The sequence below is a fragment of the Kryptolebias marmoratus genome, linkage group LG1 (genome assembly GCF_001649575.2).
Source record: "Kryptolebias marmoratus isolate JLee-2015 linkage group LG1, ASM164957v2, whole genome shotgun sequence".
Lineage (NCBI taxonomy): Eukaryota > Metazoa > Chordata > Actinopteri > Cyprinodontiformes > Rivulidae > Kryptolebias > Kryptolebias marmoratus.
In genome coordinates this window covers 13004042-13028957 of record NC_051430.1, presented here as the reverse complement: position 1 = coordinate 13028957, position 24916 = coordinate 13004042, and the positions used below count along the sequence as shown (strand labels likewise).

The window sequence follows — 24916 nt, the reverse complement described above, 5'->3', positions numbered from 1 at the left end:
TGATAAATGATTTATTTTGATGAACTGCTTTCCTAATTTTCCACTCAACCCCATTTTTTTCCCCCTGGTCATTGCCCTCTCCCAGCCTCGGGCAGTGTACTGTAAGGACGTTTTGGACATAGAGCAGTTCTCCACCGTCAAGGGAGTGAATTTGGACCAAACCGACAACGACTTCTACTCCAAATTTGCTACGGGCAGTGTCTCCATCCCATGGCAGAATGAGGTGAGCATACTTTATGTGGCGCTTCTTCATTTGAAGCTCTACGCGCCAGCAGGCCGTCAGGTTCTCTCTTCTGTCCTCTCCTCTCCCGCCCCTTCAGATGATAGAAACTGAGTGCTTCAGAGATCTGAATGTGTTTGGGCCACAAGGAACGAGACCTCCAGATCTGGACTGGAATCAGCCGCCTGAGCCACCCAGACGTAGCCTGCTGGACAGGATCTTCAGGAGGCATGTGAGTGAGCAACACAGACCCATTGAAAAATGCCAGACACACTCATTCATTCAAATTAACCCACACAGGTCTTTCTGTCTCCCTCTCTCTTAATTTGCCACAGCACCCAGAGGTGTCTATTTCCAACAGCCGCGTGCAGTCTTCCAGCGTAAATTCTGTGGACTCCATGTCCAACTCTGCCCCCTAGTGGCGCAGTGACAATGTGGGAGCCACACACGCATAAACACACAAACACACATACACACACACATAAAGGGAAGGAGCTCGGAAGGGCTTCCCTGTTGCTGATTGGTCCACAGCTGGGGCCTGAGCAGCAGCTGGAGACAGCCTGTCTAAAAGCCTAAATGGTCAGCCCATGGGGAGGGAGGGTTGTGACCGGGCCCTGAGATCCTGGGCATTTGCAGAAGGACGATCAATGTTCCAGAGACGTTTGGAAATATTCAGACGAAAACCTTACTTACCCTCAGGATTGTTGGACTACAAAACAGAGCCACTGACGTCGATGAAACCAGAAAAAGGAAAGAAAACAAGCTAATCTTCAGGGGATCCACTGTAAAATAAAAGACCACCACGGGGGAACTGAAGTTGGGGGGGGGTCTTTGGTGAATATTTTTTTTTCTCCTTTTTCCAGGAAAGAAAAAAAAAAAAGGGTTCTTTTTCTGTCATTTTCAGTCTTGTACTTTCTGGCCTGTATCTTGTACCAATATCTCATCCATCTATCTCCTTCCCCCTCCCCTACGTGTCACCATCTGCACAGCTCTTAACTTATTCTTCCACTGGATTTCACCTCCCGTACCTCGGCTCACTCCGAAACATCCAGAGCACGTCGCCTCAGCAACCTCAGCTCACCATGTACATTGCCTTGCGTACACTCAGGCCAAAGATTGCAGTTTTAGTTTTGTTTGTGATACTGTTGTCATGTTGAATTGTTTGGGGTGGGTTGGGGGGGGGGGTGTATTTTGAAGGTTTTTAGCTGTCGTGTAGAACCACAGGAGGATCAGAATGTGTGATCCCTTTTTATAAACTTTCTTTAAATATGAGCCTGCAGACATATCATCATACAGCTTAAAGCACACACACACACATATCTTTGATATTTACTCAATCAGATAGACGCACACACTCAGACTTGTGAGAATCGTGTTGTGTTTTCATTGCATGGACAAAAGTGTAAGTATGGACAGCTGTATCCTTTTTTTGCTTCTGCATACCTCATTCCACTGGCATCGCCATCTTATACACACACACACACACACACAAATGTCTCCCTCGGTTTACAGTGTCACTTTATATTTGGCATTATGTGGAGTTTGCAAACTAATTAATATGCTGTACAGAAACTTGTTTTTTTTTTTGGTTTTGTTTTTGTTTTGGTTTTTTTTTGTTTTTTTTGCTAGTTTTCTGCACAGTCCCCATGGAGTGGAGAGGAACACATGCACTCAGCATGACTTACAAGTTGCACAATTCAAAATAACGTCATGCTGTTTTGTTACCAAATGAAAATGTTTTACCTCTGATCATTAAGGCACATTCTTGTATCGATATTGTTACATGCCGCTTGTTTTCTACATCCGAAACGAAACAAAAAGTGTTCTTCTTGTTCTCCTTATGCCTTTTTCCATGTAAAGGATATTGCTGCATAGCCATTGTTGTCTCATGTACAGATTTTATTTTTTTGGTTTTTAATCTATATATCTATATTTCCCCTTCACCCTTAACACGCTCTTCAAAATGCCTCACAACTCTAAAGGGTCTTCCTCTTGTTTTGTGTCCAACTCTAACCGAAGACACAGGGTATCTCAGCAGCTGTGTGAGAGGTTTACCTTTATTTGAATCTTCTTTAATCGTCCCAGCTCCTCCACGGGCCGAGGAGGAGGAAGAGACGAGAGGATCTCCACACTAAGAAGTGGCCTTCTCGCAGCAGCAGCAGCCAATTAAAGGAAGGAAGAGCTCGGTCTCTTCTGCTTGTTTGAAGAATGTGGTATTTTCCCTCTTTGAGGTAGTAAACGCTGTTCCATGCAGTAATTTTAATTGTTCTTACTGATCTTACACAAGCCTCTCTCTCTCTCTCTCTCTCTCTCTCTCTCTCTATCTCTGCGTACTTGATATGGGAAAAAAAAAAATCTGAATCAGACTGAAGTGCCTCCTTGTTAGCATGGTTTCCAGACAATGCCCACACAGACATCAGCACTTTGTTTATTATCTGACTGTCATGCTCTGTTTGCTTCGCTGGGGAACACAAATACACGTAGACTTACACAGTTTGTTGGAAGTGAAGGGAAGGAGTGAAAGGATGGCATGCAGGGAGTCCATGAGGGAACTTTCCTTCTTAATGTGATGTACAGCAAAGTGCTGAGTGCATGTGAAAGCCAAACCCACTGTGTCAATCAAGTCCTAATAAACTCTGTACTATAGTTTGAATACTCAACACTTTGCCCGTCTCTTTATTTCCCTGCGTGCGCAGCGACTTTTATTTCACAATTAATTATTTGTCTCCTTTTAGAGAAAATAACTTCCTGATCAACCTTTTGCGACCCTGAGGTGCAAAGCACTGAAGACGAGAATACTAAAAATAGGACATTTTACAAATACAGAGTTATTTGTCAGTGTTGGGAGCAGGGTGGCGGGTGCATCAGGGATCCGCTCTGAGCCCCTTCTTGTTTGCAGCAGTAAGAGACAGGTTGACAGATGTAATCTGCAGTGAGGGTAAGGAGCAGGCGGAAGAGAGCCCAGAGAGGTGGAGGTCCGCTCTGGAGAGGAGAGGAATAACAGTAGATGCGGGACAAAATCCACATGTGAATAGAGAGGGAGACAGATGTAAGGAGCAGAGGGGTCCGTCATCCAAAACAGGAGCAGGGGAGGGAAAACACAAGATGATGGTGGACATATTGGACAGGAGATGCTGAATATGGAGCTGCCAGAGAGGAGGGAAAGACTAAAAGACTACAGAGAAGGTTCATGGAAGTAGTAAAGGAGGGTTCTTGTAACAGAGGATGACACTAAGGGTAGGGTGAGATGTTAAGAAGAAGTCACAAAACTTGAATCTATCACCTTATGCCCACACATAATCGTTGTTTTATGCAGAGTGGTGCTAAAATGGCTGCATAGAAGAACGCTCTTTCACATATTAACCTTCCACATCACTCGATGCTGAGATGGCCCCCTTGTTGTGGGTGAGCTCTCTAGTTGGTTAAATCAGGGTTCGTGACAGATTACTACCGATTCCTCAACAAGATTGTTCATAATTTATTAATCATTTCATACTTTGTGGGAACAAGCTTGGAGAGCAGATATGGTCCGGACACCATAGGCTGACAATCCCCGATGTAAGAGACATGAGGGGCAAAATATAGAAAATATACACAACATGTTAAATAAAGCTAATCTTGATATAATATGAGTTGTAGATTGCAATTTTAGTGTGAGATCTGTTCTTTTTTGTTTTAATGGCTATGTCCCTAATAAAGTTTAACTTTTTAAATTCTTATTAGAAAACAATAGCAAAAAGGTTGCTCTTTTTTGTCAGATATCTTACTGACAGAGTTTAAAGGATATGAAAACTAATTACAGCCATATGTTGCTTCTACTAAATCTCTATTTTTTTCCCCTAAACATTCGACTGAGTGCAGTAAATGTCACAAGCAACCATCATAAAATGTTCGGCCTGTTTGTTGAAACTCTAACCCACATCATGTGTAGGAAATGATTCTGGAGATCCGCAGATGCAAAAGATGTCACTTTATAGGAGACCCACTGACCTTCAGATTCCAGGTTCGCTTGCCAACTTGGACAAAAGCAGTTTGACGCAAAACAGAAGCTCATTAAAACAGAGTTCTGCTCCCGCCAACAAGACTTTCAGATGACCCACTTTTTCTTCTGATTCTTTGTCTCAGAAAAAGAGCCTGACAGTACATGAGAGTTGGATCATTGTGTGAGTAAAGGGTCACTTAGTGCTCTGGCTTTGTGTTCCCGTGTTAAATGAGAGAAATCCCACAGAAGGACACGAGGTTCACAGGTTAAGGTGACTTCGGTCTTTCTTTGGGGATTTATTATCCACTTCTTGTTTTCTCTGCGCCCGTCTCCTCTCTAATCAGATGACCCACTTCCATCCTGACAAGTTTCCAGCTCTGTGACCGTCTGCGCTGTTGACTCTGAGAGTGCGTTTGACGTGCGGCCCTCTGGGGCAATATTACTGTTAGATAGCTTGTGTTTTTCTTGGATGGAGTAAGCAAGGTTCACAAAACAACTAACCAGCTTGATAGAACGTGTTCAAAGCCGCTGCGGAGAGGCTTTTGACTTTTTGAGAGATTTCCAGGAACAGAAAGGCACAATCATAAAGTCTAACCATAAAAACACTGAATTCCATTTACACAAAATAATTCCCCTCTGTGTAACCATAGAGGGTTTTTGTATTTTTTGTTGTTGTTTTTAAAAAAAACAGGCAGGACCAGTTCGCAGAGCATAGTTTAGTGCCTTCTTGTTTACTTCTTACATCCTGTTTTGCTGTATTTTCTCTGTCTCTTGCATTTTTGCAAGTATGAGAGAGGAGCAGTCAGAAAACACTGCACATAGCTTTACAAAGTGTTGAAAGGGAGGTTTTAAAAAATATGTTTGGCTGTTCTTTAACAAAACCGCACATTTCTTGTCCAAATGAGCTCAAACGAAACATCTTGAAGGGATAGTCCAGATGTTTTAAAACACTGTTTGTGGAAACAGGAATAATTCTTATCTTACCTGTTGCAGATATCTCTTTGAATGGCTTCAGTTTGGGAAAATAAACTTTACTTTGACCAAACTGACAAGCTGATGGCTAATCCAAGCAAGGCCAAGCTCAAAGTGGATTCTTGGTGTCCTAAAACAGTTCCGGTCCTAAAAATGTAAATGACAGCTTTACGTGAAATTCACACAGTGTAAAGGTTTATAATAATTGATCTATTGACCTTGTGTTCTTCTGAGGAATGATTTCTCTCATTTAACTTGAATACACGGAGTCCTGGCACTAAGTAACCCATCACTCTCAGCATGATTTAACATCTATTTGAGACTGGAGCTGTTTCAGAACGGCAGCGACCCACTTTGGTCTTGATCCCACTCAGAACAGATGTTTGCTCGTTGAACAGATCAGAATAAAACTCTTTCTTCAAGAGGAAGTTGTTCGACAAGCTACCTCCAACAAAGATCCTGATGTTATTTTCAGTAGGTCTGAACTATTGCTTTACTGCTTCCTGTTTTGTAAAAATGCCCAGAATATATATTTGTATTGTTTTAATCTCTCATTTCTTGTACCCTAAAAGTGAGTGTTTCATGCAGTAAAGTAAATTACTCTTTATTTTTAATGGCGTTTTATTATGTAATAAGAACTAAATTATGTGTCTACCAAAGGAGGATTCTGTTAAGGCTTTGTTTTGGGTTTAAGTAGACTTCCTAATTTACTTTTATTCCATGAAGAAAGAAAGGTTTAAAACTACAATCATGCTATAAACTCCCCTTTTTTTTTTAAAGAAGAAAGGACTCAGAAACTTTAGATCCACACCCACAACATCTGAGTTGCTGAGGCGTCATTTCCTCTCGGTTGTAATGACATTGGAGATTTGCAAGGCTTACTCTGAGATATCAATCATTACGGGGGAGAAACAAGCCAAACTGAGTGAAGCATTTTTTGTCCTTGAATTCCTCAGTGTTTATGTTATCATGGACCATGAGGGGACAGATGAGTCACTCAGGGTCTTTGTCCCACTGAGTTCAGCCTCTCCTCGTGTAACCCCCCCTTCTGTGGAAAGTTTGTTGGTGTGTGAAGCAGCGCACCCGGGGCACTGGACGTTATCTCAATCAGCTTGGGTGACTCTGAGAATTGCTTGTCATGTCCACGAGGAGACCTTGATGACATGGCCGTTGGAAGAGTTAGTAGGGCCCGCGTGTTTATCTAAGTGATGATAGCAAAGTGTCCTTGTGGGAGGAGCTCTTATATATATGAGAAGTTTCAAACGTCCACAGAAAGAAGCTCAATCATCTCTGCAGCTCAGACTGAGTTTTAAATCTCTGCAAGCCACTTGCTTTTTAAAGTTTTCTCCCTTTTTTTTTTTTTTTTAAACCGTCAGACACTGAAAATGCTGCCTGCAACTTTTAAACTGTGTGCTGGCATCTCCTATCGGCACATGAGGAACATGACAGGTGAGTGAGTTGCCTTGGCCTACTTCTGCCCCTGTTCTCCTTCATGCCTGAACGACAGATTCCCAGGTGAGCTGCAGCCTCGGATCAGAGGGACTGAACGAACGAGGGAATCCAGAGCTGAGCAAAAAACGTGTCCTTCTGCTATCCGTTTCCTGTGGTTTCGCTGCATATCTTATCTGTTAAACTTCATGCAAAGAGGAGAAAAAGAAATGCTTGCCGTTTCTGCTTTTGCAGGTTTGAGGAAAAATGCCATGGTGGCCATCCATCATGAGCTGAACAAACTGGCAGGTCCAGGAGCGAGTAGCTGGATCAGCCAAGTCCAGCGACGAAGCTCCCTCCTCAGTGAGTTCTCGTGGACTATTTACCTCTTTACTCTAACAGAATAGTCATGTTCCGCTTGCGTGGCGCTTTATTTAAGGCTCTCGGATTGAGGAGGAGGAGAGGGGGTACAGCGAGGAAGAGATGTCTTACGTGAAGCAGGGTGAGGACGCGCTGAAGAAGGCCATCAACATCCTCAGCGAGCAGGATGGGTGGACTGTGGAAACCGTAGCTGTGAGTACAATACTGTAACAGAAGGGAACAATAATCCACTGAAGTATAACTTTAAAACGTCAGAGTGTGAAAACTTATGCTAAAGGGGCTCTGGAATCACAAATCCAGTAACTGCTGACCCTGTTTCCACCTCTCTGCAGGCCAATGGAGACAAGGTTCTGAGTAAGGTGTTGCCCGACATCGGGAAGGTGTTTAAACTGGAAGTTGTTCTGGAGCAACATCCGGACAACCTTTATGAAGAGCTGGTGGACAACATGGAGCAAATGGGAGAGTGGAACCCTAATGTCAAAGAGGTCAAAGTAAGCAAGCCGTACCATTTCAAGCTGGAATGAATTTTTCCACTTCAGAAATATTCAGCGTGCCCCGATGACCTTTTTCATTCGGATGCCCCCAGATCCTTCAGAAGATCGGCCAGGGCACCATGGTAACCCACGAGGTGTCCGCAGAGACGCCTGGCAACGTGGTTGGGCCGAGGGACTTTGTGAGCGTGCGCTGTGCCAAACGCCGAGGCTCCACATGCTTCCTGGCCGGGATGTCCACCAAGCACCCGCAAATGCCCGAGCAGAAGGGCGTAGTCAGGTAAGTCGAGGACAAGACAGCGAGCCGTAGATTGGTCACCAAATTGGTTTAAATTAGGCATCATTTGTCTCATTTTTCAGAGCCGAGAACGGGCCTACCTGTATAGTGATGAAGCCTTGCGCTGAAGACCCAAATAAGACCAAGTTCACCTGGTTACTGAGTATAGATCTAAAGGTAGAAATGATAGCATCAACGAACTGAAAGTAAAAATTGTGTTTTAAACATCAAGCTCTTCTGTCTGACGCTGGTTCTGTGTTTGCAGGGCTGGATCCCGAAGACAATCATAAACCGAGTGCTCTCTCAGACACAGGTGGACTTTGCCAACCACCTCAGACACAGAATGGCTAATGACGTTTCCATGGAGATGGCTCACGCCTGCTGACACGCGACGCCTCTTGAGCTTTGGCACGATGCACTCAGCAGAGGCAGGAGAGAAACCTCTGCTCATTAAAATACTTGTCTAAATCTGCTTATAGTTGCTGAAAAATGAGACGCTCCACACGCAGAATGAACGAAATCAGGTGGAAGGTTGGGCTTTCCTGAAAAATGGATCTGAATTATGTGATAACCATGACCCCTATTAACAGGAATACCATAATACAGGGTTAGAAAATAATATTGCCATGGACTTTTAGCATTAGAGGTTGTTTAATCTCTTTTATAAATGTATTAAAAAATGATGTGTGCACTAGTACTTGGTAAGAATAGAGGCAGAGGTAAAGGAGGACACTTTTGCCTTAATTTACACACTTTCAATATATATATATATAAACAAACAGGGCATTGTATTCTCACCCTAATGTCTCAGTGCAATAAATCCTGTCACTCCGAGATGTGTCCCAACTACATGCACTTAATAACTAATGACCAAAAAGAGACACGACTTTAAAATCCTTCAACAAACTCAAACAAAAGTCAGAGACAGATCCTGAAAAAGTCAGCTCTGACATAAAAAGCACAATATCGTGAAAAAAGTAGTAATTGTTGTTTTCGGTGTTGAGGGCTGACAGTTATATAATTTAACCCATAAAAAATTATTTACAGGCCTAACTAGCGCCCCCTGCTGGTGATTCTCTGACCCATCACATAACACTTCTGCTTGGCAGAAACACCGAAAACACTCACGAACTGTAAAGTGTTTGCTGTTATTATTGTCCCGTTCAATGTGATAAAATTTGCACTTATATTTCTGTTTTATTTATTTGGTAATGCGTTAGACAGCAAAAGCTGAGTGAATGAATGACTGCAGTGTCTGATATTTATGCTTTCAGTACGTTGATGAAGAAAACAGTGGAGCAGCTTTGGAAAGTGATTTTTCTTTTCTTCTTTTCCTGATGGAGGAGAACTTGAATAAAATCCTGATAAACACTCAGTTTGTGGCTCGCTTAATTTAAGAATTAGATGGCTTTGTGTTGAGTGTAGTGTTTATAAAAAAGGTGTTAAAGTTAAAGTAGTACTGAAACAGTACATCTGCATCAACATCAAATTATTGGTAACAAAGACCTATGAAAAATAGCAAACACAAAACATGAAACTGAAAAGAAATGTTAAAACCCATCCATCCATCAGTTTTCTTCTCCTTATTCATGGTTAGGTAACTAAAGTAACATGTCCAGGAGGGAAACTCAGACATCCCTCTCCTTCTCCATCTCCTCATGGGATGTCACAAAGTGTTTCGTGGCAAAACAGGATATACAGTAAAATCCCTCCAGCAAGTTCTGGGGATTTTCTCCCAGAGGGACGCCCCCCAGGTGGCCTCCTATCAGATGCCCGAACCACCTCAGCTGATTCATTTCGATGCAAAGGAGAAGCTGCTGTACTCCAACTTTCCCCCGATAGTCTGAGCTCCTCACCCTATCTCTAAAGCTCAGCCTCACCACCCTGCTAAGGAAGCTCCTTGTAGCTGTTTGGATCTAGGATCTTGTGCTTTTGGTCACGATTCACATCTCATGGCCAAAGATGAGGGCTGGGTTGTAGATAGAGCTTCACCTTTGAGCTCAGCTCATTCTTGACCATAACAGACCAAAGCCACAGCCTCTTTACTGTGGACAAGATCCCAGTCCACTGGTGCATCTCCTGCTCTATCCCAGGTATTTATACTCCTCCGTTTAACGCAAAGACTCTCAACATAAAGAGGGCATTCCACCTTTTTAGGCTGAAAACCATGGCCTCAGACTTAGAGGATCTGTCTCTCCTCCCAGCAGCTGAGGGTCACAATCTTAAAGATGCCAACTGAGCCACATCAGAGCAGAGACGAGATCATGAGGTTCTCAAACCTCACGCCCTCTTCTCCACGACTGCGCCTTAAGATTTTGTTCGTGAACGCCTTAAAATTGCCCTTGGAAACGTCACACCAATTGCCCCGTTATTGAGCACCGAAAGAAATGGTAAAGTTAAAATGTTCTTCTTTAAACCACGATAATGTCGATCGTGAAAAAAATGTCTTTGCGCTTCCAAATGGGCTTTCAGACTGTGGGTTTGCCAGACCGAGCAGGTGTTTGGCCTTTCGGATGTGTGAGGAGTCCAGCAGCCAGCAGCACATTCCCCAAGATCAAGTAACAGCGGATTTCACTCCACACAGGAAATCTGTCCTCAATTATTGCCAGTTGTGTAACATTTTACCAGTTTCGTGTAGTTTTGTTCCGTCCAAAATGTTTTGTAACGGCTAATTTTCATGGATGCAGGGCAGACAATCGAGGCCAGAATCCGTCAGGCTGTAGGACGGAGCTCTCTCTCTTTCCCTCTCCTGGAAGTTATCTGTCGACTATGGCTTCAGATTGTATAATTATGTCATTTCACTGAACCCTGAAGGATGTTTCTGAGGTGAAAGAGAAAGAGAGCAGAGACCCGAGCACAGAGGGAGCCATTTTTCCATAAACCTTTTGAAATATTTAGGCCCAGACAAATGACTAATTTCACTCCTACGTGCTTTACGAGGCACACATTTCGGATCCAAGAGCGGACTTATGTAATGCTTTTCCTAAAAGAATGTTCCAGAGGCAAATAATTGACATCTGCTTGAAATCTCTCAAATTCTAAGCATATGCAGATGTGAGCTGAGATGTTGCCGTTCACAGAACTTGTTCCATTATTTGTGTAAGGGATGAAGAAGAAGTAGAAGAAAAAACAATCTGATTGGAGAAGGAAAAGGAAATTATTTCAGTGCACACAAGTTGTGCAATAATGCAAGAGAGACTAAACAAGCTATCTGGCAGCCATATTAAGTCCTTGGCTCTGATGACAGCCTTGATTATTTTATTGCTCTTTTTTTTCCTTCTTCTTTTCGCTCAGTGTCTGAATCTCAGCTCCAAACAGTTTTTCTTCTGCCAGGAGGAAAATCTGGACAAATTCGGGAACTTTAAAAAAAAAACACATGATAGTGAGATCATGTTCATTCCTGATATGAAGTGAAAAACAAGTTTCACCATTTAAAACTTTTAAAGACTTGCGCACAGGCCATTCGTTACAAATCATGGGCAGTGAAACAAACAGATAAAAGTCCAGCTCCTGGCCATGGATCGTAATGGTAATAATCTGCAAATACCATGTGACAGACACGTCCTGGCCCAGCTCAGATAAATGAAGGGGATGTACGTCAACTCATTACATTTCGGGGTCAACTTGATTCAAGATGGCTCCCTAAAAATGCAAGAACTCAGTTGATTTTACAGATACTGACCTAACATTTGGTGTGGTAGTGGGTGAGACTCATCCACAACAAATATTGTAAGCCCTAAGAGAACAAGTAGGGTCTTTGTTTCAAATTTTATCATTAACTATTTAAAGTTGAACCACTGGGTATGTATTATAAGGAAACCTTCAGGAAGTAATTACTGGATGGACCTCTACAGCTGATTACTTTTTGGAGCTAACCCAATTCAAAATGGCCTCCACAGCTAATTCCTCTCAATGACGAACAAAAATGGCTATAATTCTGTCAGGTTTACAGATACCGAGCTAAAGATTTGATGTGGTAGTAGCCCTGAGGTCGACATCTCGCATTGTTGCATAAGATCGCTCATAATGTTACTTTAGAAGTTTGACCAAAAGAGCTTCAGCTCTGTAATTTTTCAGTATAGTTTAAAACTCTAACATGAAAGATGGCGGGCGATATGCATTCCTCCAAGGAGCGCTAGGCCTTAGCAAATACCATAACTTATGTCAGCAATTATTCCCACTTGTTCATATAAAAAGGGGGACATTTTATTTTGCTTTTACATTTTGCATGCATCGGTTTCTCATTACATGCACTGAAGTGTGTGTAAAATATATGAAAGTAAATGTATCTCAAAATTTAAGACTATTTCAGTAACATCCATTACTAAAATAGTAATGGACCACCAAAGAGGTCATGCGACTGGTTTGTTTCTTTAAGTTGAAATTTTAAATACAAATACATGTGACACATATTAGTGTAAATGATTTTGAAATGATCGTTACTGCTTTTTTTTCTCTTTTAATATGACTTTATTTTGCATTATTTATAAACGTGAACGAAAATTAAACAGCCAGCATATTAAACATAATTCTGACATGCTAGATTGTGCAAATATTGGTAAAATAGAGTTAAATGAATTAAACGCAAAGAATAAAAGCATGCAGAAAAAAAAGCATGGCTATATTGAGCAGCAATGAGTATAATAAAGTGCACAAAAAAACATCAAATCAACTCAAACAGTCTTTAAGGAAAGCATGCATTTAAGGGGAGATAGTGTACTTTCACCTTTTTGTTTGAGACCTAACATACAAGTTAAATTTAATCAGAGACATGTATTTTTTTTAAATAGGCTGGTTATTTGAATTATAGGCTCATCCCATCTTTCATATTTACCATTAATGTCACAGAATATCCTCTATTGTTGTCAAAGGGAGGAGGACGGACTGCTAGAAAACAATGACGTAATGAATCCAGCGTCGGACGGGAAACCACATTTCCCAGAATGCACCTGGACCCACTGTGACCGCTGGACGGGGGAAGGGAAGCCGAGATTGGAGGGAGAAACAATCAGAAACTGAGGTACTTTTAAAACGCTTCCCGTCGTTTATTCGCGTTGGACGCGTACCAGCGCACGGTGTTCCCGGCGCGTTTGTCGGACTGCGAGGGCCGAAAAACTGATTTGTTCCGTCGGGTTCGGGAGCGACTCCATCTCCGTTACAGTTCAGCGGAGCTTCGGCTAGCCCCCCGTTAGTTAGCCTGGCAGCTGGCTTCTTACTGCGCGAGCGAAATGGGTGTCACTCCGCAACCGCACGAGATAAAGACGTCGGCCGCTGTTCAGACTCTTGTTGGGGGTGTTTGTCGCCCGAATGGTCGGAGGTTTGGCTGTAACATCCCGGCTTTGAGGTGCAAAACTAGAGCTGCGTCTTTGTGCCAGCGGGGCTGCTAGGAGTTGACGTATTGCGAGTTGTTGGTTGCTACAGATAATGCTGCTGCTGGAGCTGCCACCTAACAAAAAACATTTTATTTACTTTTATTTACCTCACTGCGTTGACTTCAGGATATGTACGCAGCTCGGTCGCTTCAGGAAAACCTCACGTTGCAGGTATATTCTTTATGACGCCCATAAATTGCCTGAAAGAAAAGAAAATCTGATTTTGTTTTTCCTATAGCATTATAAGAACTGCAGCTTGGACAATGTTGGGGAAACATTGTGATATTAATGTGGAATATTGCAGTGATGGTATCACTTGTGATAAACTCCTTGTCCCAGCTGGAAGCATTTATAGAAATAGGGGTTCATCTAATAGTCAGATTTGTAGGTTTTTTGCATGCAGTTCATGTCTTAATGTTTCTAGAGTACTTCACAATATTGATATTGCACGTGCTCATATTGCCATATTGCTAAATTTAGGGTATATTGTGCAGCCCCAGTTAGAAGCGTGCAATTACAATAGTGGGAAGGAGCTGAAATCATTTAGTGAAGTTCAGCTGTGAGGTGCTGGTGCTTTGCTTCGCATCTGCTTGAGATTTCCATACCTTTAACTCTTTTGCCAAATAAAGTGTATTTTCTCCTACGTGATTAGGATAAAGATTACCCGCTTTTGACAACAAAAGAAGCCTCTAAAATACAATAAACCGCAATGTGGCAGAGTAAGAAACAAAATCTGCAAAAGAAATGTTCTCATGTCGATGGTTAATTTGTCCTTTGTTGGAGAAATTTGTGATTTGCCAACTTCGGCTCGTGTTTGTTTACCTACGGAAACAGCCGAAGTGCCTAAAAGTAGGGTCAACAGTGGAAGAGTCGTTTGGAGTCAAGAAGTTTCGACCGTTCTGATGTATTTGTACGCGATAATTTGTTGGGCAAACTGTCCAATAGATCTTTAAAAACAATCTAAATTGAGTAGAGTTTAAACCAGGGGGCTATTCACTCGCTTTTCTGGAAATTGAGCAGGTTCACTTTTATATTTTCCACCTAAACATTGTTTTCTTGATACTACACTTGTTCAGTTCTGCCGTATTGGTTGACCTACAGAAACCACGGGCAGCCTAATGTAGGTCAAGTCAGTCATGTGACTCCAGCTTCAGCGTGGTTTACAGCTGCTTTGGAAGAGTGTTTTGTTTACATTTAGCGCATACCTGCGTTTGAGAATTGCATATCAGTGTATCTGGAAATGTACTGGAATAAACTCTTTGAAGCTGCACCGTTTGACAGAGTTCAAGATGACTTCTTTTTTTTTTTAAAGTTTTATCTCATAGTTTGCAGAGAGTAACCTTTAAGGACCGGGGGTACATCACATTGTTGCTGTAAATTGTTGCTAATCACTCCAAAATGATCTATTACTTCCCGTTGCCTTCAAGTAGTTTTTCACTAAGCGTTCAAATGATTTATTTTTTTAAACTGAAGTTAAATATTAGAGGGAAAAAAAAATTAACTACCTAAAAGATTATTTAGCTGTGTCTTTAAAATAGTTCAACTCTTGCTCACACACTGTTGGCTTTTTTCTATATTTAAGTTCAAGAAATCACACTTTCTCTACATTTTGACTCCAGTATGCCCAAATCAGAGTTTTATGTGACAGTTTTTGTTTGTAATAGTGTTCCTTATTCATTAATCACACCTTCAGTTCTGGTTTATCATAAAATGAGAGTGATAAATAGCCGTTTTTTTTTGTTTGTTTTTTTTGTTTTTTGTTATACATCCAAATTTTGCTCGTCGTTTATATTTACGACAAAAAGATTTCTCATCTGTTTTACTCGTTGGTAAATATTTATACTCATTTAATGTTATCTATTTGTTTTTTGTTTTACTTTTCAGGTACTTTGTGCTTCCTCCGCAGTAGATGGGCCAGACAACAGCTTTCCTACATGACCCTCATCTTTCCGGGCACCTGCTTTTCTCCCTTTGAGCTGCAGCCGAAGACGTAGAGTGGCGAAGCTCCGGCAGGGAACCGATCCGTCGCCGTACCTGTAGCCGTGGGCGCGTGTTCTGGGTTTGACTTTAGTGCCAAAATAATGAAGTGTCTCGGACAGGGAGAGCCCAGCCCGGAGGAGCTCTGTCATCATGCTGCCTCTGTTTACCTGTGGTGGGGCTGAGGAGCGGGGCCGATCCGTGGAGGAGACGAAGGAGGCAGGTTTTCATGAAACTCGCGGACCGATGAAGAGAAGTTCACCCCGGTCACTTCTCCTGGGCTGACACGTTCACATTCCTCCTGATAATTGTCGTAATAAAAGAGCAACGTAACGTGCACAGCATGGACTCCCTTGACAGACCTGTGGAATCTGTCTGTTAATACTGACATTTCTATGTGCGTGAGGAGAGAACAAGAAGAGCATCGATACTTTAGGTCCCTACAAGTGTGCACTACAGAAACCATGTTGGTCCTGGCTTTGGCTCCTCAGCCCATCTCACTTCATGACATCAGAAGCTCTTAAAGGCCAGAACCAGGAACGTCCTCGCCAGGAAACACAGTCGCATGCAATGGAAGAAGATACCGATGTCACGTCACACACTGAGGTACCTTTTTTTTTTTTTACTATTTTTGTATTTACTCTGCTTTAATCTCATTCCGGTGTTTGCGCTCTCAGTAAGTTAATACCATTAGGAACACCTGCCATGTTTGCCAACACAACCGAAGAAAGTTCAGTTTGCTCATTTTTTATTTTTTTCATATTGTTGTCTTCTTGCAGACGTAAAAACCCCACTCTCCTTCACATTAAAGCAATTAAGAAGTTGTTTGTTTTAAGCAGTTTGTCACATGTGTGTAAGCCAAGGCCAGAAGGGTCAGCTGGTGTCCCTCTGCCTTAGCTGTAATCTGTGATCTGGCTTCTTCGGCATGTTGCTGCCGTGGCAGCTGATAGGGCATTTCCCTTATCCTTAACCTGGTTTTGTAGCCATAACATTACCTCCAGCTCCCTGGCCTTGTGTACGGCTGCATTAGTAAACAGCGGGATAACCGCGGACTCCATCCTCTTTGGATGCTTCATCGCCATCAACATCATTTTTAGGAGAGCTTTTCGAAATGCACACACACCCTTAACTTATCTTTGCATATCTGCCTTTAGTAGAAAGAGTTGTAATTTAAAAAAAACACACACACACACACAACTGATAACAAATGTGTAATTTCCACAAGATCTTTCAGCGATACCATGACGTTACAATGAATAAAATAAAGTTAAGAAAAAAAGACATGCAGTGGGAATGATTTACCTTTCCTAAATGAGTTAAAGCTTTATTGTTTCATTGATTTAAAGCTACTGTTCTGTGTTTTTATCTCCCTATCAGGGTCTGAATGGTTTGTCACATGAGCATAAACCTTTAGAAGAGATCACCAATGGACACTCCACCCATAAGCCTGTGAGCTAAGAATTACGTCTAGTTGATCCTTTGTAATGAATCGTTCCTTGAAAGACTTTTTTTTTTGTTAATCAGACATTTCCTGTTTTATTATTTTTTGCAGGTCATGAATGGAGTAATTATAGGTCACAATGGCAAAGACCACACCAACGGCAGTGCTTCCCTCAGATCCCTGCCGGTAACTACATCGTATTTATTTTTGGTACTTTTCTTTAAACAGCTGGACTGTCCTTGCATGTAACGTAACCCGTGTTGAATGTCCAGATTTCAGCGCTGAAGCAGAATGGCCTCCTGCAGACTCTGGCAGCAGGCGGGGACAAGCTCCAGCCTGCAGGTAACCCACAACCTCTCCTTCGTTCGTCCTCTTTCCACATGAATGTGTGTGCTTCCTGGATAACGTCACGCAGAAGTGAAAATGCCTCGTTTTAAGGAGGCACAGAGGAAGTACCTGCTCCAATAGGCTAAAAATATAAAAAAATAAGCTACTTTTTGTTAAGTTTAATAGTGAAATGTGACAGAATGACATCATGGAGGTATCTTTTTATTTAACTGTATGTGTGATTTTTCCCCACAGAGGACAATGCAGAGCTGGAAAAGGCCAGGCAGGAGTGGGAGGCGCTGGAGAACATTCAACCAGGTCAGATCCATCGTTCTGTTTTACCTGTTTGCACTCAGAAAAAAACTTTTTTTGCTTTTTTTTTTAATTCGTCTTGCAGAACATTGTTCAGGCTTCCCGATTTAAAATTTCCGTCCCCAGTAATAAATTGATAAAGCGATCTACTAAACGTATCGGGTTCTTCTCAGCATTTCAATCAATAACGGTGCACTGATTTTCAGAAGCAACCAAAACTCTGAAACATTAAGCGTTTGAGATGACCTTTACCAAGGTCTGACACATTAGTTGGCTTTTTAAGGCTTAAAGTTGTTTGCAGTTATCAGGAAAGGCCAGGTGAAGAAGCCGAATAAACACTCTGACTCATTAAACCTTGTTCTAAAAACCAAAAACTTTGCTGCCTCACTTGGACAGGGCCAAGTGAGTCACACCAACTTTGAAAATAAAGTAATGAAGGCTTTAAAAAAAACAGAAAAATGATAGAAGGAAGAGAGGTTTCCTCAGTTCATAATGTGGAAAAAATAGGATGCAAAGTTGATATTTGAAGACTCAGAAAACTGGTCTGCATCATCATCACCATATTCTGTCTCAGAAGTCTGCAAGTAAACAAAGTTTGGACTGCTGGTGATTGATCACGTCAAACATAGCAAAGCTTCGCTTGAAAAGTGAAAATGGTGACAAATTAGATCACTAAAACACTCAGCGTTCGATCAGTGGGGCTGTTGGTCAGTGGCGTGGGGGTGGGAGGGATTTTATTTTCAAAGTAAAAACTAGAATTAAATAAATACCATTAGGATTTGAAAGGAAAATGAGAGAGGAGTATACCTCCTACACAAATCTGATGGTCCCTAACACTCCCAGCTTGCATCTTACACATTCACACTGTTAACAGCTTATTATAATCAAACATGTGTACCAAAAGGTTTGGTTTGCTCATTTTACACCAAAACTTTTCTTTGGGTTTTCATTTTATATTTCAAAGCTGAAACTTTAAAGTCAAAACAAAGAAGAAGCTAAAACGCTGATGTCATTTTAACTTGATTAAAAAAAATCATCTTTTGCTGATTTAGGTCCACCCAGCCGCTGCAGCGACCACAACTTGTTTTTCAAACTGTCGAACGCGGCTGTAAGGTGGCGTTCTCAAACAATAACTTTTATTTAATGATTCATCAGCGCTGAACGAGGACTCGAACCCGACCCCGCTCATCTCGTTTAATGAAGCCCTGCAGTACTTCCAGACCACAGATCTCGGGGACTTATTGGTAAGAAAAATGAAAACATACATTTAATCTGATGGCAACTACAAAAACGGCTTCTAAAGTCTGCAGTGACTTCCAGCAGCTGGAAGGCTATCGTTCGAAGTGTGAAATGTAAACGCAAAGATCAGACCGGTTGCTCTGACTGTAACTGTAAACGTTTTTTGTTTTGCCTCCACAAATCTCACATCGGCAGAAGAATATCCAGCCGACCATTCGTAGAACGGGCCTGGCTGCCATCACGCACTTTCTGTTCGGACCTCCTCGGCTGCACAAAGAGCTCCTGGAGGAGAGGGATCTCGTCTTTGCCATTGCACAGTGTGAGTGTGCGCGTTTGCCGTGTAATTGCGCCTCCAGGTTCACAACTCGAGGTTACATTGAATTGCCGAGTGTGTGTAGATTCATTTGTGTGTTGTGACGGGGTTTTTAGGCCCCGTGGATAACAGCCAAACGGTCCACATGCGCGTCCTGCAGACCATTTATAAAAGGCTGGTTGGAAGCAGGCTGGATTGTCCTCGATACGGTGCACACTGGGAAAACATTGGCTTTCAGGGTAAGACACATTAAACCTAGTTTTGTGTAAAAGTAGTTTCTGTATAAAATTCCTTATTTATTTATTTAAATAAACACATTAGTTAGTCCATATGTGTTGTTTTCAGGCTTTTATTTGCATTTGTTGACAGAAATCGAACATATAAAGACTGTGAGGTTGCCTGGTGGTTTGTTTTGTGTGCTGCAGGCACAGACCCGGCCACCGACCTACGCGGCACTGGTTTCCTCGGACTGATGCACGCTCTGTACTTTGTGATGGACCCAGAGATTCTGCCGCTGGCCCGAGATATCTACAAGCTATCACAGCACCCTACACAGGTATCATCAGGTCATAAAGTACACCACCAAAACTCATTCGTCACGCCAGAGTCACGTCACATGCAAGTATTTTATCTTTACAATTGTACTAGCCAACTGAAGTGGGTTTATTATTTCAGAAAAAAAAACCCTGCTTTGTAACGTTCCATAATCATTCACGCGGCACTAAAGAGAAAGGAAAATAAAATCTCCTTATGGGATCAATACTGTCTGCTACAGACCTGCGGTCCAAGTGTAGGTCTATAAGGACAAGTGGAAGACACTGCGACAAAAAAAAGACTAAACTTTAAAAAAATATGACAACAGATGAACTGTATATGAAAGGGATGTTTCTGAGAAAATAGATAGATATAAAACCTCAGAGATAGATATAAAATCTGCAGACCTACTGTGACAAAATCCTGTTTTATGTCTGTCAAACAGCAATGTTTGATCTTTTTTAGAGATTTAACTATAGAAATATCAACAAATTTTGATTTGTTTTCCCCCCAACAGGCTGCTAGTAAAGTGCCCAAAATTGGTTCTCAGTACAACACTGGTTCTTATCTTACTGGGCTCCGTCTGTCGCAGACTAATTGGCGACTCAGAATTGTGAGAAAATAGGTGAAATCAAAGTTTCAGCCGTGCAGACTGTTTTTTTTGTTGTTTTTTTTTTAAATCATGGCTATTTTTGCTTGCATAGCTTGCTGTATTGTAGTTCATGCACGGTATTTGCCCACGTCGTACCCACCTATACCTGCGACATCTCTGCAACTATTTTGAGAAAAGATTCGTTGCACAATTGTTCTAAACGTGTTCTAAACTTAAACCGCATTTGGTGAGGAACATTTCAAGACATTTTGGAGACATTTCCATGAACGCTGTTTGCAAACTAGTCGCCAGCAGTTGCAGCCCAGTGAGATGTTTCCATAAGTTCATGTTTTTCATGTTTGAATGATTTATTGGTGAGAATGAAGCAGCTTAATGAACAACAAACCCATCCTCTCAGTAAAGGGTACTAAAGATTTGTCTAAAAGCAGCCAAAGTTTAAAGACCTTTTTATTTATCATTCTTTAAGAGTACCAGACAGCCTCTGTTTTAAGATCATAAAAACTCATATTTCTGCTGTGTCTTTTCTCTGGAGCAGAACTTCCCATTCAGTGTGATGTCAATCAACATGACCCGCATCGCTTTGCAAGTCCTCAGAGAGGAGGCCCTGTCCAAGTGAGTCTCTCCTGCTCGCCGCTTGAACTGTGTCCTCTGTGGCGCGAGGCTCGTTGTCTGTTTTGTCCCCCCCCCCCCGCCGACATCTCTGTCTGTCCGTTTCCGTCCCAGAGAGTGCAATCGTCGTCAACAAGTGGTCGGTGTGCTGAACGAGTTTTATGTCGCCACATACCTGCATCTGTACCAGCTGTGGAAGACCCAGCAGAAGACCATCGCTGACTCGGGCTTTGTTCTAAAAGGTAAAGAATATTGTGTCTTTGTCTTCTTTTACCAAGAACCAAAAAGTGCCTAAAAGTAATGATAAATATACCTCTCCGTCCAGCTGTCCAGCTGTAAAATAACTCTTGGAGACTAAAATGTAATTTTTTAAGTCGCGTTTGTTCGGCTGCTTGTTTTGAGAAGCTCTCCCGTCTCCTCGTTGTCTCTTAAATGGGACATTGGAGCTAGTTATGTTTGTTTGGCACAAAAACTGGAAACAGTGAAGAGCAGTGTGCCTCACTGCGGTGAAATCCCCCCACAGAGCCCCAAGCATAAGAATGACTGGTTGAAATCCAGCCTAGAAAAAGTCCTGTTCCTGTCTGCTGGTAAACTAAATCGTATTTGCTTTCCGTTCTTTGCTCTGAACTAAACGCCTGGCTTCCTATTTGTAGGGCAGAAATGTGAGTCGCATTAATCTACTTTAACGTTCAGAAAGCAAACATATAACGGTGTTTCCTAAAAAGTCGAGCCCCTCCTGTTTTTCTTCTCTTCTTTTTTTTAAAACCAGCCTGGTTATTTGTGTGCCTACTTCAGCACGAGTCCAGCATGTCCTGTGCTTTGTAACCCGCAGAGGTGGAGCTTTTTGCCAAAAAGAACCCCAAGCAGATGCTGCGCCGACTAGAGGTCTTCCTGAGAGAGAGGCGAGCAGGTGGGATCCCCCGCGGGACGTCGCCGGACCCCCAGGGCCAGCAGCCCTCGCCCGGCCTGGGGGAGCGAGAGGCGAGAGCCGGGGCGGGGCAGGGGAGCAGGGGGAAGGAGGAGATGCACTTCACCGGAGTGTGCGATCTGCCGCCAGACATGGAGGGAGAGGCCAGACTTATCTAAGCTAGAGTCTGCGTGAGTGTGTGTGAGCGCTATCCTGTCCACGACTACGTCCATTACTGTAAGTGTGAATGTCTTACTCAGAGCAAGAGGAAGAGCTCACCAGGCCCTGATCTGGGGTCTGCTACCTGAACCCTACATTCATACACTTCTTCTCCTTCCACTGATGCTGGGGTGCTGCACTTTGACCAGATGGAGTTCTGTTTGATTTTTGTTGTAATTTATACTTTTAAGCTGGGGACGTAGAGTCGTCATATATTAGAGGGTCTTTAATGCAAGATGTCACACAATATGAAAAGAAATAAATATTTGCACTTTTTTCTGTCATTGTAGTAGCCAAACCAACAGCTGCCAAATTCTTTTTTGTTTGTTTGTTTTCTCTTTAACTCTACCTGTCTAGAAGTCCAAAATGTACACGTTTGTGTCTCAAGGATCTCAGCCACAACATGCTAACGATGCAGAGGGAAAAACCGCAGCAGCATGAGGGGTAGAGAAGAACACGGAACAACCCGGAGAGATTATAGAGTCCTATCGGCAGGGAGCGGCCATTGCTACTAGTCTTTTGTTTTTCAAAAAAAACGATCCCAGAGGTGTTTGACTGCAGCTTGATTTGTGAAGTCGAATCGATTTGCAGTCTCTGTTTAGAGCGAGAACACCACAAACGGACAAATAATTCAGATGTGTGGACACAGAGCCGGTCGTTAGAGCCCAACTGGTGTTTGTCTCTGCGGTTCTGGTCGAGTCCGGATGTCCACCTATAGGGACATTTTGTCTTCAGTAATGTTAGCCCTTTCTTAGCCAACAGCTGTCCCTTTAAAGCGTAACGTCCCAGTTATGTGTAAAAGCACTTCAGAATTTTATCCAACTTATGGTCTCGAGACCATCTCCAAAGGATTTGAACTCTTAAACACTTTCATCTAAAAGTTGTGATTTCTCGGCTTGCTACGGGTGACGCAAAGGAGACGTATCATAACCGAGTGTGTGTGTTTGGTTTGGCCCCAGCCGAAGCCAAGGGTCTGAACTTTCTCGACATTCCGTTATAAAGCATGTGATTGTAATTTTTTTATTATTATTATTATTTGGTTTTGAACAGTTAAGTAATATTTCTGTGTGTGTGTGTGTGTGTGTGTGTGTGTGGGTGGGTGCGTGTGGTAAAATAACCGAGCTGATGCTGATGAAGGGTGCCTCTCCTCGGAGATGTATGGTACAGTATGCAATCCTAGCTCTTTCTCTATGATAATCAAAACACTAGTGCTGTGTGATAATAGAAGTCGTTCCTAATTTCAGGGTTTGTGCACTCGTGCAAGCAAATGTGTTCTGCGTATGTGTGTGTGAGTCATTTAACAGAAACTGACTACAGATAGGGTGCTTTCTTTTTGCACACAGCGAGCCGGCTTTAACCAGGAGCTCCCATCAGAGTCGTCCTTTAAGTGGTACGTTCTGTTTGAGAGGACGGTGTTGACCCCCAAACCAACGAATGCAGACTTCGGTGGCGGCGTTTCGACCCCCCCCCCCCGGAATGGGTGGAGCTCCTTCGTAAAGCTGCCTCCTGCCTCGTGTTCACATGAAACCATCTCTCGTCGTCGTAGTCTCAATCTGTAGCATGTTCAGGTAGCACTAGTATTGTAGCATCCTATAGCCGCCTCCTCTTCGTAAAGCTCGTTGATGTCATGTCTCAGTTGCAGTCTGTAGCGTCAATGAGTGTGCAAACTGTTATTACTATAGCACATGCATTTCATAGTTTCCCCCCTCTCCCGGAGCGGATTCGGGCAGCACCGTGTGTGTCTCGCGCCACGCCGCAGGAGCTCGATGTTTTCACCGGGCTCCGATACCTGAGACGGTGGTCGTACCAACGGCGGGGGCAGATCGCTGCTTTGTCCTCAGTAACACCCTTTCCCCCCCATCTTTCATTCGAGCCATCGTGCCCCCGGGTCGAACCTCGTGCGTTCACGTAACGCTGCATGCAGTTGTCCACGAGACACGCCGGCCTCACGGAGTCGTTTTGATACGTCGGCATGCGAGCGGCTCGCAGTCACCGTCTGCTAACTTTACTCCTCGCCATCTCACCTTTCGAACTTCAAGGATCGAGCTTAGTGACGACTGATCTGGAAAATTTGCACTGTTGTAGATATTTGATATGTGTGACGTATGCAAGAGGAACTCTTCAATAGCCATAATGTTCACCATCGCCCGGATCATGAAAGGGGCTTCGTGGAGACCAACTCCCCCCTCCCCCCTTTCCTCCTCGTTCTGAAATGAATTGCACCATTTCACGGTTTTAGTTTTATTGCTTTTTTGTTTTTTGAGCTGACGAGCAGTAAGGTGTATGTAAATCAGGAAGTTTGTACATAAAGAATTAATGATTGTAACTGTATGATTGTCTGTAGGGCATTATACTGAAACACATTGCTTACCTCAAGACTCGAGACAAATCTCTCCTTTTCTCTCTGCTTTTTGTTTGTTTTGGCCTCTCAGTCAGAATCCTTCTTTCCTTTCCTCACGCCAAATATATAATTTGTGTTCACCACCTGAAACGCGAGTACTACAAAAGCCGATCCGTGGGCGGGTGCGTTTTTACGTAAAGGCCCGCTCTCTCTGATGCCCATCCGCGGATAAAAAGGGTTTCCTTATTAGCCGAGCTTTAATTGGCCGACGTCAAAACGAGCCGGGTTTCTTGTGGCTTCAGTGATTAGTACGGTGTACTGCCTGTGACTAAGTGTTTGATGTGAGGAGCGCACAGAGAGCCAGTCCTGTCTTTACAACGCAGATCGCAAACAGTTCAATATATGATCGTGAAGATATAGGCTTGTCAGAGCGCCGTGTGTATGCTTTGGTATATATTCAGTATCCGAACCAGGCCTGATTTATCCACACATTACCAAAAAAAAAAAAAAAGAAAAGTTATAATTTTAGTAATAGATCACATCCTTTATGCTTTGACCATCATTTTGAGTTCTTCATTTGAGAAACAGGAAAAAAAACAAAAAACTTGCAGGATGTCGGATGAGCCGAGATCTGTAGCCTGAACTTCTGCGTCCTACAGCAGCAGCTCGGCAAATACAATCACTTCTCTCAATATCCTGTCCTTTCTATAAAAGGTCTTTTACTGTTGTCCTCATGTCCCTCAGAGCATTCTAGGACTATTCCTTGATTGTAGAAGCCCTATTTTATACTGAGAGTTATTGCAGAACAAAGTATGTGCTGTTGTACATTAAATGTATTGTATGGAAAAAGCTAAATAAATGCTGTTTTAAAAACTATACATTTGTTAAATTTCTCTTGCTGGAAAGATTTTAAGCTGACATAAAAGCATTTTTGACATTCGGCTGTGTTTGAAATTAGGAC

General features: G+C 42.6%; 3 protein-coding genes across 5 annotated transcripts in view; all 3 read left to right on the top strand.

Annotated features, from left to right (window-relative positions):
- Positions 1-2880, top strand: part of grk5l (G protein-coupled receptor kinase 5 like) — a 32132-nt gene extending 29252 nt beyond the window's left edge. Inside the window, exons 14-17 of one of the 2 annotated variants that reach the window (XR_005233408.1) lie at positions 86-223; positions 321-452; positions 556-2451; positions 2586-2880. Coding sequence is in view for 1 of the 2 variants with exons in the window: in XM_017417312.3 (XP_017272801.1) it covers positions 86-223; positions 321-452; positions 556-639 (354 nt within the window). In the remaining variant the exon portion in view is untranslated. Of the gene's footprint in view, positions 1-85; positions 224-320; positions 453-555 lie in introns of both variants that reach the window. The other variant, XM_017417312.3, reaches the window with a different exon arrangement.
- A 3212-nt stretch (positions 2881-6092) lies between these two features.
- Positions 6093-9126, top strand: star (steroidogenic acute regulatory protein). Its single transcript, XM_017417127.3, has 7 exons — positions 6093-6623; positions 6858-6965; positions 7042-7175; positions 7316-7474; positions 7570-7754; positions 7835-7928; positions 8017-9126. The coding sequence occupies exons 1-7, from the start codon at positions 6560-6562 to the stop codon at positions 8134-8136; spliced, it is 864 nt and encodes a 287-aa protein (XP_017272616.1). The 5' UTR covers positions 6093-6559; the 3' UTR covers positions 8137-9126.
- A 3543-nt stretch (positions 9127-12669) lies between these two features.
- elmod3 (ELMO/CED-12 domain containing 3) lies at positions 12670-24562 on the top strand. Of its 2 annotated transcripts, none has more exons than XM_017417336.3 (13): positions 12670-12771; positions 15008-15706; positions 16478-16549; positions 16653-16727; positions 16814-16883; positions 17124-17186; positions 18336-18424; positions 18615-18738; positions 18849-18971; positions 19158-19288; positions 20415-20491; positions 20603-20730; positions 21321-24562. In XM_017417336.3, the coding sequence occupies exons 2-13, from the start codon at positions 15605-15607 to the stop codon at positions 21572-21574; spliced, it is 1308 nt and encodes a 435-aa protein (XP_017272825.1). In that variant the 5' UTR covers positions 12670-12771; positions 15008-15604; the 3' UTR covers positions 21575-24562. The 2 variants fall into 2 exon arrangements, with proteins under 2 accessions (XP_017272825.1, XP_017272826.1); XM_017417337.3 differs by lacking the exon at positions 12670-12771 and adding an exon at positions 12804-13294.
- The last annotated feature ends 354 nt before the right edge of the window (positions 24563-24916 follow it).

What these genes read in the sequence shown, in the direction of transcription:
- star (XM_017417127.3), top strand. Translation starts at nt 6,560, where the DNA reads ATGCTGCCTGCAACTTTTAAACTGTGTGCTGGCATCTCCTATCGGCAC. An exon ending in GCACATGAGGAACATGACAG is followed by an intron (nt 6,624 to 6,857) that starts GTGAGTGAGTTG and finishes CTGCTTTTGCAG; the next exon opens with GTTTGAGGAAAAATGCCATG. An exon ending in GCGACGAAGCTCCCTCCTCA is followed by an intron (nt 6,966 to 7,041) that starts GTGAGTTCTCGT and finishes GCTTTATTTAAG; the next exon opens with GCTCTCGGATTGAGGAGGAG.
- elmod3 (XM_017417336.3), top strand. Translation starts at nt 15,605, where the DNA reads ATGACATCAGAAGCTCTTAAAGGCCAGAACCAGGAACGTCCTCGCCAG. An exon ending in GACACTCCACCCATAAGCCT is followed by an intron (nt 16,550 to 16,652) that starts GTGAGCTAAGAA and finishes TATTTTTTGCAG; the next exon opens with GTCATGAATGGAGTAATTAT. An exon ending in CTCGGGCTTTGTTCTAAAAG is followed by an intron (nt 20,731 to 21,320) that starts GTAAAGAATATT and finishes TGTAACCCGCAG; the next exon opens with AGGTGGAGCTTTTTGCCAAA.